This window comes from Seriola lalandi, unplaced genomic scaffold (assembly GCF_002814215.2).
Source record: "Seriola lalandi dorsalis isolate HSWRI2012SDOR001 ecotype SW California unplaced genomic scaffold, Sedor1 jcf7180002054973, whole genome shotgun sequence".
Lineage (NCBI taxonomy): Eukaryota > Metazoa > Chordata > Actinopteri > Carangiformes > Carangidae > Seriola > Seriola lalandi.
This window is the reverse complement of record NW_019525523.1, coordinates 1,000,832-1,013,655: the sequence shown is the minus strand read 5'-3', so window position 1 is coordinate 1,013,655 and position 12,824 is coordinate 1,000,832. Positions and strand designations below refer to the sequence as shown.

Genomic DNA, 12,824 nt, shown 5'->3' with positions numbered 1-12,824 from the left:
GGGGGGGGGGGGTGTCTAAAATTGCTTATAAGAACTCCAGTCCACAGTTGTGACCTGTACTGGGTGTGAAAACAATCTGTTTTGCTTTAAGGTAGACCAGCTTCATTACAGTATCTTTAGGGTAAAATGAAAATAATCTGTATTGAACAGTACATCTAAGCAGAAGATGAACAGATGTATGAGATTCATTTTCCTCTGTGACAAATTTAGTTGTGTTTATCCTCCCTCATTTAAATTTTCTGTTTCATTTGTTCCATTTATACTTTTGTCTTTTATTCCAATTGTATATTTCTCGTTACCTGCCATTTTACCCGTTGCACCGCTACCCTTTTACAATAAAATAAAATATCTTTTGTATTGCCATATGTGCATTTGTCAGATTAAGACTAAGGGCACTGTTGGGTCTTCTGAAGGAAATAAAATAATTTCACTTTAACTCCATTTTCAGACATTTCATCAGGTTTCATAAAATTAAAGTTGCTCATTTTGTACAGATTAGCCTATATCAGCCTGATGACATTGATTTACGGTCTATTGTTTCATGACATTCAAGCTACAAATGATTTAAAGCCCTCATCCACTCAAAAATGTGTTTTTCCTTGATACTTATCTGTGGTGTTTGAGCTTCACTGTGCAGAATGATGAATGTACAGAGTTAGACACCATAAAGCTGTCTACATATATATCTGCTCATGGGGAAATGTTTCTGTTCTCACCCTTAAACCAAGAGTTTAAGCACCCTGCACATGAACGTGATATTTGTAATAAAACAACTAGTTTACAAGTCAGTCATTGGTTCAATGTGCAACTAACAACAAAGAAAGCTGAAATATTGTGTGCACGTACAGTGAGAATGGACTGTTCCGTACAATAGGAGATATCTTGTCCAGTAGTAGACTTTTAAATGTGCTGTTGCATTTTCATAGTTTGAATTTTCCAATGGAGGAAGAAGAAAATATGTAGGCTAATGTTACAAAGCCTTAACGAGGTAATTTAATTTTTTACGGAAAACATCAGAGAATGCATTGTTCTGCATAAATTCCACAAGATTTCCTTCACAACTGGAACATACTGTATTCACGAGTGACTTCTTATATTCTGACGGGACTTTTTGTTTGAGGGGGAACTTTTTTTTTTTTTACCAAGTTTTGCCAAGGGCGTGCCAGTCCAGGAGACGCATTTTCAGGGGGTAATGTCACTTATTGTTACATTTTATTCCTTACATGTCATGCAAAGATGACAAAGATTTCATCGTTCCAGCTTCTCAAATGAGATTACTTCCCTCTATCAGTCGCAGTATGTGAGGTTTGAACTGTATATTGGACAAGAGAATTTTGAAGGTGTCCCTTTGATATTAATTGTGGTGGGCAATTTTTGCAATCCAAAAATAAATCTGATTAGCCTATAATGAAAATAATCATTAGTTGCAGTCCTATATAAAAGAATTACATTAGGAAATACGTACACAATGCATGAGTAATGGTGATCACATAATTACTGGGGGCACTTTTCTGCATTGTCTTCTTATCTGATTACCTGATTACACTTATACATGTGTACTTTTACTTAAGTATTTTTTTCATTGCACGACTACAGTAACAGTATTTCTACGGAGTTGTAGTAGTTTTTGTTATTTTCAAACGGAGGATTCTGCCACCATCATGGCGTTCGTGTCGTCATGGTGTCGCTTAGCAACCATTGTTTGTTACAGATATTATCTAATCTAAATAAAAGTATATAACATAAATTACCATTAGGCTGGCGTTAGATATGAATCGTCGACTCAAATAAAACCAACCTTACGTTTCCGTTGGTTACCGCCATTTAATAACCTGAAAATCTCGACCTCTCGTGGCCGAATGAGAGACGAACGCCAACTGTCACGTGAGACTGCAGTAACGTGACTCTCACAAACGGGAAGTTCGAGACGGTAGAACTTCTCACAAACACGTCTGGTTTGTCCCGGTTAACTGTCACCGGTTTGTCAGTCGGTACGGGGCTGGAAAGCCTGAAAGACAGCAGGTTGGAGTCCAACGGAATTTAGAGGACAGACAGGTGAGATGTTTTGTATTTAGCTTCATTTTGTGCTCATGTGAAGCTGTTTTCTACCTCATATCCACAGCGTATGACCAGCTATTGTCATGACACAAATCAGAGCCTTGTGCTACTTTAATTTCCCTCCACGGGATTTCCCCAACCTTAATTTATCAGTTCAGCTTGTTTTTTTTTAATTTATTTAACGTGATATCTTTTGTTTCGCTGCAAAGGTTTGCGCTTCTTTTCATTGGCATGGTGTACCACTCAAAATGAAACTTCTGCTCCAGTTCTGTATGGCGAAAAAAATGTACACCGAGACAGGCATTATAGAGGTGAAACGGCCGAGGTCGAGGCCGATCCGAGCTATTTGTTCAAGAAAATGCAAAAGTTTCTTATATTACCGTATGTTTTTCTTTGAATTCTCACAATGTACTGAGTTTTATAGTTCTAATGTCGAGTCCTGTTCCCGTCATTGCTTTTTTTTATTCAACACCCAGTCTTCAGAAATGTTATTACTTGGTTTAAAACTCATTCATCAGTTTATTAGGTACACCCTAGGAAAATATATGCTTTCTGGTGCAACAGCTCTGCCACAAATCCTACCTTTCTTAAAATTATGATGTTCAGTTAATGATTAAACTTTTTCAGAGAGGTGTTGATTCAGTTTTCAGTCATTTTGAGCCTGTGTTTTTTGATGCTGCAATGGTATTTAAGTTAAATATAGTATAACACAATACAGCTCAATACCACCACAAACTACAGCCTCTAAAATCACCATAAAATTGAATCAATACCTCTCTAAAGCAGTTTCAACAAAAAAAGTTGGATTTATTGCACAGCTCTTTTATTGGAGTGCTTTAGTTTTAGCAAGGTGGATGTAAAAAACTGACAATGTGACCTTTTTTCTTTTTTTGTATTGTAGAGTGATTTTAAACTGACTAAACCGTGAACTTGTTATATTGGCAGGACCATGTCTGAGCAAAAATGGAAATCCCACTTCATCATCACAGTCAGGAGGACTTGATACTTCCTTTTTCTTTAGTTTCAATTCATGAACTTCAGCATTGTCACTTAGGGGCTTATATTGTTCTAACTGAAAATAGATGCCCTCTGTGAACTTTTTTCCCCCCTTGTTTACTGCCTCTCTCCTCTCCACATTCTCAGCAATATCTCATTCCACTATAAACACTACAGTACTTTGGCTACTTGGTCAGTTTTTAGAAGTAAATATTAATTTGATCTTGTCCTTGGTGTTGTGCAGGTAACTATGGGCTCCATGTTTCGCAGCGAGGAGGTGTGCCTGGTACAGCTCTTCCTACAGTCTGGCTCGGCCTACAATTGTGTCAGTGAGCTGGGGGAGCTGGGCCTGGTTGAGTTCAGAGATGTGAGTCACTTCAATGCTTGTTCAGCTCTTGGTTCATGATCTTGTGGGAAAGAGAGTCCAAACCAATTGGAGGCCTCTTAAACTAGTCAGCTGTTTTGGCCAGAATGTTTTTCCATGTTAAACAGTTTTGCCCACTTTTATGACTGACTTCTCTTCACATGCAAATGGTGGGTTGATTTCAACTCTGTTTTAATGTTATTTGGCTCAGCAATCTGCAGCATTTCTAAATCGGTCCTTAGATGAGATGGTGAACTGATGGTTGGTTTGAGTCACTGTAAGACATAGCAAAAATGTTCCATAAACATGAGTAACCCTGTTGCTCTCTTCCTCTCTCCTCGGCTCTTGTCCCTCTGATTTCAGTTAAATCCAAATGTGAATGCCTTCCAGAGGAAGTTTGTCGGCGAAGTCAGACGATGTGAAGACCTTGAGAAAACTTTTAGTAAGCAATAATCACTCATCGTTGCCCACCTGTATTTTCATCCATGTTCTTTATTAGTCTTGTTTAGATTCTCCATCTGCCCTCTCTGATCGTCTTTTATCTGCCCCTCAGCCTTCCTGGAGCAGGAGATCAGTCGCTCCCTATCTCCACCCTTGCAGGGTCCTCTCCCTCCTCCATGCCCGACACCCTCTGCCCCTCAGCCCCGTGAACTTATCACTATAGAGGAGGAGAGCGAGAGGCTGGCCAGAGAGCTCAAAGAGGTTAGTGATTAAAACAAGGCCGTGCTAATAAATCAAAGAAGAGCCCCTGTTGTCTCATTAGTACACTACTATCAAAACAGGTTGAACTTATTGGCTTGACAGTTTTTTTCATATTTGCCTGTGTGTATCTTCTTAGGTGTCCAGGAACAGAGACAGCCTCCGGGCTCAGCTGACCCAGCTCTGTCAGTACCGTGGTGTCCTGACCAGAACACACTCTCTGACAGCCTCACAGGTGGTTAAAAAATATTTTTTGCAACATTTTCTGCATCATTTATTACCTTTTCTTTAATTATTGTACTGTATTCAGAAAACTGACCAAAAAAACCACACATTCATTCTCCTTTTGCTTCTTCTCCTAGGCACCACCACCTGTATTGGAAAGCCAAGGCCTGTTTGATAACCGCCAAGATGTCCACCTCAGGTAGATGCCATTTCCTAAAATGTATTTAAACTCCTTTCTTAAGTTTTCTCTGTGTGTGACACATCTCCCACTGCGTCTCCTCTTTCAGTTTTGTGGCAGGAGTGGTCCATCCTTGGAAGGTCCCCTCATTTGAACGGTTGTTATGGCGGGCGTGTCGTGGTTATATCATTGTGGATTTCAGAGAAATGGAGGATCGCCTCGAGCACCCGGACACGGTGGGAAATGGCAATCATGGTTGAGGGATAGACATAAAAGTTAATTCTTTTGCAGGGGTAATCTGATGATTTTCCACATCTAAGGAACTTTCATATGGGTATCTCATCAAAGCTGTTTCCTTTGTCTTTGTTTGCAGGGGGAAATGGTGCAATGGACAGTGTTCCTCATTTCCTATTGGGGAGACCAGATCGGACAGAAAGTCAAGAAGATATGTGATTGGTGGGTGCACCAGTTAGATGGTCTTTATTGTACTGTAGATCTCCACACTGCAGTGTCTCTTTCACATGTTGAATATCTTTATTTCCCCACGTTGCAGTTTCCGCACACAGACATTTGCATACCCTGAGAGCACAGCTGAGCGAGAGGAGATTCTCCAGGGACTTCAGGGCAGAATTGAAGATATCAAATCAGTAAGCAGAGTGCCTCTTTATAAAAGCACAGTGACTATTTGTTGCTACATTGATCCAATCACCAGCATTCACCCTCTTTTGTAATGTGTCATGCTTGAAGATAGTAGAATGCCCAAGATGGTATGTCACTTATCCCCTCACTCTCCTGTCCTTTCACTTCCCTCTACTTCAGGTGCTGTCACAGACTGAGGCCTTCCTGCAGCAGCTGTTGATGCGGGCGGTGGCTGTGCTGCCCCAGTGGAAGGTGCGGGTTCAGAAGTGCAAAGCGGTCCAGATGGTGCTGAATCTCTGCAGCCCCTCTGTCACTGACAAATGCCTGATCGCTGAGGCCTGGTGTCCTGTTGCCAAGCTGCCTGAACTGCAGAGTGCTCTGAGAGAGGGAGGGGTAAGATAATGCTGTAGACAGGGAGAATTAACATAAACACGTATTTGCCAAATGTTTCACTTCCTTCATCTTTGTCCGAATTTCTTCTCCATCCTCAGAGAAAGAGTGGAAGTGGGGTCGACTCTTTCTACAACCGCCTGCCGTGCTCCACCCCTCCACCTACCTTGTTTCCCCTCAACTCTTTCACAGCTGGTTTCCAGAACATTGTTGATGCGTACGGTGTGGCCAGCTACCGTGAAGTCAATCCAGGTACGTCAGCATACCACTGAAAAAAGGTTTCTTCATTAATGTCTTGAAAGAAAAAGGGCATGTCAGATGTTTCCGTGCAAGCCAGAGAATTCTCAGCCTCACATCTATTTTTTTCCTCTAAGTTTAGTCAAGTCTTTTCTCTCAATAACTCTGCAGCGGTGTACACCATAATTACATTCCCCTTCCTGTTTGCTGTGATGTTTGGGGACGTGGGTCATGGTTTACTGATGACTCTGGCTGCCCTCTGGATGGTTCTGGAGGAGAAGGACCCCAAACTCAAGAGCAACAACAATGAGGTAATTTAGAGGATATTCGCTCACAGTGCCCACACATGCAGAACACACACTCAGGCTCAATGGAAGGATAAGATGCGGTGTCGATTTAATAGCATTTTATTGAATCGGATTTTATTACCAGAGTACAAATCCCTTAATTAATTTGCAGCTGCTTTGCTTTCCTTTCAGGTTAATGACTACTCAAAGATTTTTCATTTGTTCTGTTCTTATATCAAAAGAGATAAAGGAGATAAAAGATTTTTATTAGAGCTTTATGAATTCAGTTTTTTACACACTTGAAATCAAACTGGCAGTTGGAACCAAATACTAGATTTATGTCAGAATAATTACTGTCTTTCTTTTCATTTAATTGTCAGGATCATTGCATATTGCACATACAATGTCAGGCTAGATAAATTCATTTGAAAGTAATTGGGCCGTATTTAGTTTTAGTTTGATTTTGCAATTATTTACATTCATATATATTTTTTATTTAATGTCTATAGATTAATCTGAAGGAATAAAGAAAAATGTAGAACTTCAAAATTGATTATTTCAAAGACTAAGCCAAAAGTGCTTAAACATGTCTTTGACCTTGCACACAAAACACTGAAATAAAATCCCTCTCTGTGTTTCAGATCTGGAGGATGATGTTTGGAGGAAGGTATCTGATTCTGCTGATGGGACTGTTCTCTGTCTACACGGGGGCCATTTACAACGAGTGCTTCAGCAGAGGCCTCAGTACCTTCAGCTCAGCGTGGCATGTCGGCCCAATGTTTGAGAAGAACATATGGAAGTGAGGACATTTCATACATGCAAGCTTGAAAATGATTTATAGCTTTTTTTTCAGTTCTCACAGGCTCTATTTCCTGTACATCTCACATTTGTGTTATCTCTTTTCAGTGCATCAGTCCTGGCAGGGAATCAGTACTTGTCCATGGATCCTGTTGTGTCCGGTGTTTTCACCAGCCCTTATCCATTTGGCATTGACCCGGTATTGTCCATCAAACTCTTCACCTCTTCATTCACATCTTCAGCATTCTTCACCCTGCCATCTGCTTTGTCACTTTACTCAAACTAATTCTCTCTTGTATGTGTCGTTGTCAGATTTGGGGCTTGGCCAACAACAAACTGACTTTCCTTAATTCATACAAGATGAAAATGTCAGTCATCATCGGTGTCATTCACATGACTTTTGGAGTCTGCTTGTCATTCTTTAATTATTGGTGAGTAATCATTTTTACTTTTTTGATGTTTCTGTTTGGAGTGTGTACATCTCAGTAGTTGTTTATTTTCATATCTGTTCTGACTTGCCTTCACATGTCCATGTTTCTCTGTTTCTACTTCTCCTTGTTGTGGTTTTCTCCAGGCACTTTGGCCAGTTAAGCAGTGTGTTCTTTGTACTGATCCCAGAGCTGTTCTTCATGGTGTGTCTGTTCGGTTACCTGGTGTTCATGGTGGTCTTCAAGTGGATTGCCTACACTCCCACCCAGTCTAAAATCGCTCCCAGTATACTTATCCACTTCATAGACATGTTCCTATTTGCAGAAAATGCTGAAAACCCACCACTCTATGAAGGACAGGTGTGTTGTTTGCTCATTACCCTAAAAGGAACATATCAGAGTTTCATGTTTGTTTTACGGTTTGCTTACACTTTACATAACCGTCAATTATTTTAAAGCATGCCACAGTCTTTATGATGATGAATGTGTTTTTAGACATGAAACCCACAACAGTTAGTTTTTGTCTACATTATCTTATGTGAAGGTTGTTTCATTGTGAAATTAAATAACATTATTATTTAGGTTATTTATTTAGGTGTGAATTAGATTTTTTTTTTTCAAAAATAAATCCAAAATCTGTACGTTAAAGTATCCAAGACATAACAGTGAGCTAGTCAGCAACTGTTTTAATACATAAAGTTACAATATTTCAGTTTTTTTTTTTTTTTATTTAAAATTTATTTATTTTTAATTAACCAGTGTGAGCTGTTTTGTTGGCAGATTACTCTTAGACCTCAGATGTAGAAGTCCCCTTAGAAGATTTCTTAAAGCAATCACTGCTTTAACTGCATTAAACAGCAATAATGTAATTTTGAGAAAAAGACAATGACAAAAACACCTGGAAGGTAGACATAAAAACTACAGCATGCTTTGATGGTTTGCTGAAATTAAAGTGTATAAACTATTTGTAGTAAATGGGGGGGTAACTTGCAAAAATACCCGTGTTGTACTTCAACACAGATCTCCCTTCACTCTTTATGTAGTCTGTGGTGCAGAAGGTCCTGGTGGTGCTGGCTCTGTGTTCAGTCCCGGTCCTCCTGCTAGGAAAGCCGACGTATGAATACCTCACATTCAAGAGAAGACGACGTCAAGTGGTGAGTTTGTGTTTGACTGAACTTTAACCCTTTTATTTACAGTGAGCTGCATTTCCTCACAGATGGTTTTTTAATTCTTCACTATCTCAGGAGGAAGACAGACGTCCACTCGTGGCTGACGAAGGCTCCATCAATACTCATCAAGGGGACACAGAGGGAGGAGCTGCTGAAGAGGAGGTAAGACAAGTAACTAAATTCACTAAATGGATTAAATCTGGTCAAATATGTATTCTTGTGTTTCTTGACTAACTATTTTAACTGTGTTGTTTGCATTAGTTTGATGCTGCAGACGTGTTCATGCATCAGGCCATCCACACCATAGAGTACTGCTTGGGCTGCATCTCCAACACCGCCTCTTACCTCCGACTCTGGGCTCTCAGTTTGGCACATGCACGTCAGTGGCACACATACTGACACACACAAACACAATGTGTATCTTCATACTCACATGATGTATACGAATGGACAGAGTTCCTCTTTAAAACCAAACACACTCATACTATTCTTTTTTTGAGCCAGTTGGTTCAACACATGATGGTTTTGTTCCAACCAGTTATTGTTATGTGATGGTGAGTTATTTGTGTCTCCACAGAGCTGTCAGAGGTGTTGTGGGTGATGGTAATGCGTCTTGCCCTGAAGTGGTCTGGCTATATGGGATCTGTGGTCCTTTTTGTGATTTTTGCCTTCTTTGCTGTGTTGACTGTCTCCATTCTGCTTGTTATGGAGGGCCTCTCAGCTTTCCTCCATGCGCTCCGTCTGCACTGGTAAGAATGAGGGGAAGGACAGGACAAAGGGGAAAATGGCCCTGTTCAATTCAGAGCTGTCTTAAAATAATATGGATGGGTCTGAGAAAAATAATGAATTATTTCCAAATATGATTGCAGTGTTATTCAAGATGACATCAATCTAAGATTGATAAACAACCCACTAAACTCACTTGAGGAACCACATTTTTAAAGAAAGAAAATGAAAAGCCATACCAAACCATACAAAAGTTCAGAGCATCACCAAATCAATCATTTGTAAATCAAACTTTATATTCAGCTCCAAGTCCAATTTTAGAATGACAGGACAGGATTGTTTAAGGAGGTAGAGAAATTGTGTGGGTGGATAAAAATTGATTATGTATTTTTTGTATTTTCTGTTTTATGCTGACTCTGCTCTCGTCTCTTGCAGGGTGGAGTTTCAGAATAAGTTCTATAGTGGAACAGGCTACAAGCTGAGCCCTTTCTCCTTTTCATCTATGATCAATGGATCAGCTGCTGTATGAGCCGCCAAGTTATTGCTTAGTATTGCCAAACGGTTACGTTAATTTATGTATATTATTGAGTACTTGGACTGCAACACTTCAGAATAACCCTGCCTTTAACAGTGGTATTCTACTGCCTGTAGGCTATGAAATGGTTTAATTGACTTGCACAGTGATCATGATGACTGTTATTTTTGCATCACTAGAATGAAAATGATTCCTTTTATTATGAATTACAAGTACATTATATGAAATGAAAAACATACTTTTGTATCTCAATGCTATTTTTTTCCACTCTCAGTGTTATGTAATGCTTTCTAATTACTCTTTCAGTAGTGAAAGGGATAGTAATCATTTACTTCTCGCTTTATAATCTTCAGTTATGAAAGGGAAAGTACATCAATTAATGAATTTCTTCTGCAGTTTAAGGGAATGTGTGATTGTTGAACTGGTGTATTGTACTTTAATAAGCCAGTCCTGTAGAATTTGTCAAATGACAGCAGGGATCAGCAGGATTATCTCAAGGATTTTCATGAGCCAAAGGTACTTTCCACTCATTGTCATATCATGTCTTCCAAGCACAACACACAACAGGTATTTATTGGTAGTGTTTCCAGGTGCCTTACTGGGACGGAGTGCTTGTTTATTCATTTGGACATATAATATCATCCATTAACATGTCACCACTTTAAACAACACTCTGCTCTAGACACGTGTCTCTTTTTTTCTGCTGGTTTGCACTGTAAAATCTGAACTGAAATAAAAAAAAATTCTTGTTTAATCTTATTGTGGGAAGTCATTGACTGACCAGGCTACCTTACCTGTTGTATAGTTGCACTATTGTGTCATTTATATGTTTGACTATACAGTGATGGAAGAAGTACTTAAATCCTTTGAGTGTAAATATACGGAAGAATACGACAATGTAAAGGAAAGGAGAAATAAAGCACATTTAATTGTAAGTAAACTCAGTGTGCTTTACATCAAAGTACATATAGGTGATAGAACATGTAAATAAAATATAATAGGTATTAATAATTCATTATATATATTAGATATGAAAATATTACTTAAGAAAAAGTACTGAGTTACTTTCCAGCACTGGAAATTATTGTAGAGTAAATAGACGGCAAATCCCATTATTCTTGATGCAGACGTGTAAGTGGATCTTATAAGAGTTAAAGAGGGTTGTTTCTGTCAGTGCTGTTTCTGCTGTGGCACCGGTAAGTGAACCGGATGTTGTCTGAATGTCAAAGATGGCGCCGGACATGTCACGCTGAACTTGTAGCAAATTGTTCCACAGTATGTTTTTAAGGATATAAAGCCTTACCAGATGCTAGCACACTGACCGACTCTGTGTTTTAGTTTGTGAGGTGAACACAGCTGAGGAATAAATGGCTCTGAGTGATTTAAATCGCTGTGTGCGCCAGTTGTTAGGTCAAATTCAACGCTGTCGCCCGGTTGCAGCTGCAAACCAGACAGGTAAGTCACAACTGCTTAACCTTTATTCTCTTCAGCTACTTACACACCGGTGTGTCAGTTTACGTTATTTAACAGTTTGATTGTGGTGGCTAGTTTAATCCAAATAGTTATCAAATCGCCTATTTACCTGTTGTCCGTCTCCCAGCTCGGTGTCTCAGCCAAGCAGCCTCTCAGCCGGAGCCCAGCGCGAACGAAAATGAAGCCGTGAACCCGACCTTTGTGAACAGAAACCCCCGGAACCTGGAGCAGATGGCGCTGGCTGTGAAGGACCGGGGCTGGAAAACGACCTGGCCCCACCGGGAGTTCTACCACAGGTCTGTGTGTACGAGGAACAGTTGTCTTTAAAGTCACACTTTTTTTCTTTTTTTGTAGCTCTTTGTAAAATCAGGTGATTCATTTCTCATTTTTATTGCAGTGTCACCGGCATTTTCTCAGTATTTCACAAATGACCTTCGAGATTAATTGGTCTTAAGTATCTTTGTCACCAAAATTGTGTGTATCTCTTATAAATAAAAAAAAAAAGGTTAATAACAAATCAAAAGATAGAAAAGATAAAAGACTTTAAATAACAGGTAGAGTTACTGTATTATTGTTCATGTTTTTTACCTAAATTCTGTGTGCATGCAGATATTCAGTTGATTTGCCTCAGTGTGATCTTAAAGGGACTCCTCTAGGAATGGGAAGTAACTCAATATTATCATGTTGTCAGTGGCGACATTGGTTGATATTGGTTACAATACTGTGTTTTCCAAAGGAATAATTCCAAACAAATTCTAATCTAAAAAGTAAACCATTAAAGTCTTGTTTTGGCATTGAACATTATTTTGATTGATTTGTGAATCTCATTTTCCATATAAAGATGTATAGTGTTATAGGAAAAATATTCTTTTATCATGATTTTTATTTCACTCATATTCTCTAACCCTCGCATCCACCTGTTTCTCCTGTTTTAACATGTTTGTCTCTTTTCAGGTTGGTGTTTTCTCGCACCCAACATTATGTGACAGCACAAGTGTTCTCCAGCAGTTCTCCTGTCCCAGTGTTGACCTGCTCAACCACAGAGTGGGCATTGAAAAAGGAATTGGCTTCTACAAGGTGTGTGGCAGCATGTCAGGCTGTGGGTGAGGTGCTGGCACGTCGATGTCAACAGGCTGGAATCACCAGGATGGTGTACAGGGCTATTCCCTGGGCCTATCGCTCTGACGCTGTGAGTACATAAAGCATGAATTGCTGTTAGAGAAATGATTTGTATGTCTTTTTCACCTGCTTCATGTTCATCACTTCCTGATTTATTTTTTTTTCCCTTTCACAGGTTCAGGCTTTCAGGAAAGGAATGAAAGAAGGAGGAATCACACTCAGTGAACCCAGAAGAAAATACATTGGGACCTAAATTTTTGTGTCATCTATCACATCTGCTGCTTTATTAAAATATCCTCTGTAACCCTTATTATATCTGCTATGTTGTGAATTTATCACTGTACTGATATTAAGATGACAAGCACTACAGTGAATTACAAATCAGAGAATCAAAATGAGCGCTGAAAGTAATGTTGCTTGTCCCTCTGCTTTGTTTCATGTGGATAAAGTGTTTCTGAATATAACCAGTCTGCTCTCTCTGCTCTGGTGTGTTATTTAATCAA

General features: G+C 39.4%; 2 protein-coding genes across 2 annotated transcripts; both read left to right on the top strand.

The window, feature by feature from the left end:
* Positions 1 to 1,917: 1,917 nt before the first annotated feature.
* On the top strand, positions 1,918 to 10,483 carry tcirg1b (T cell immune regulator 1, ATPase H+ transporting V0 subunit a3b). Its single transcript, XM_023396057.2, has 21 exons — positions 1,918 to 2,055; positions 3,299 to 3,421; positions 3,782 to 3,860; positions 3,972 to 4,120; positions 4,257 to 4,352; positions 4,480 to 4,541; positions 4,630 to 4,756; positions 4,894 to 4,976; positions 5,074 to 5,167; positions 5,340 to 5,552; positions 5,651 to 5,801; positions 5,958 to 6,097; positions 6,715 to 6,872; positions 6,980 to 7,070; positions 7,184 to 7,302; positions 7,446 to 7,659; positions 8,343 to 8,453; positions 8,544 to 8,630; positions 8,730 to 8,847; positions 9,046 to 9,217; positions 9,630 to 10,483. The coding sequence occupies exons 2-21, from the start codon at positions 3,305 to 3,307 to the stop codon at positions 9,721 to 9,723; spliced, it is 2,475 nt and encodes an 824-aa protein (XP_023251825.1). The 5' UTR covers positions 1,918 to 2,055; positions 3,299 to 3,304; the 3' UTR covers positions 9,724 to 10,483.
* Positions 10,484 to 10,964: 481 nt separating this feature from the next.
* Positions 10,965 to 12,800, top strand: mrpl18 (mitochondrial ribosomal protein L18). The gene is made up of 4 exons (XM_023396059.2): positions 10,965 to 11,184; positions 11,330 to 11,498; positions 12,157 to 12,391; positions 12,497 to 12,800. Exons 1-4 carry the CDS (start codon positions 11,097 to 11,099, stop codon positions 12,572 to 12,574), a joined length of 570 nt encoding a protein of 189 aa, XP_023251827.1. The 5' UTR covers positions 10,965 to 11,096; the 3' UTR covers positions 12,575 to 12,800.
* The last annotated feature ends 24 nt before the right edge of the window (positions 12,801 to 12,824 follow it).

What these genes read in the sequence shown, in the direction of transcription:
- tcirg1b (XM_023396057.2), top strand. Translation starts at nt 3,305, where the DNA reads ATGGGCTCCATGTTTCGCAGCGAGGAGGTGTGCCTGGTACAGCTCTTC. An exon ending in AGACCTTGAGAAAACTTTTA is followed by an intron (nt 3,861 to 3,971) that starts GTAAGCAATAAT and finishes TCTGCCCCTCAG; the next exon opens with CCTTCCTGGAGCAGGAGATC. An exon ending in TGGCCAGAGAGCTCAAAGAG is followed by an intron (nt 4,121 to 4,256) that starts GTTAGTGATTAA and finishes GTATCTTCTTAG; the next exon opens with GTGTCCAGGAACAGAGACAG.
- mrpl18 (XM_023396059.2), top strand. Translation starts at nt 11,097, where the DNA reads ATGGCTCTGAGTGATTTAAATCGCTGTGTGCGCCAGTTGTTAGGTCAA. An exon ending in TGCAGCTGCAAACCAGACAG is followed by an intron (nt 11,185 to 11,329) that starts GTAAGTCACAAC and finishes TCCGTCTCCCAG; the next exon opens with CTCGGTGTCTCAGCCAAGCA. An exon ending in CACCGGGAGTTCTACCACAG is followed by an intron (nt 11,499 to 12,156) that starts GTCTGTGTGTAC and finishes GTCTCTTTTCAG; the next exon opens with GTTGGTGTTTTCTCGCACCC.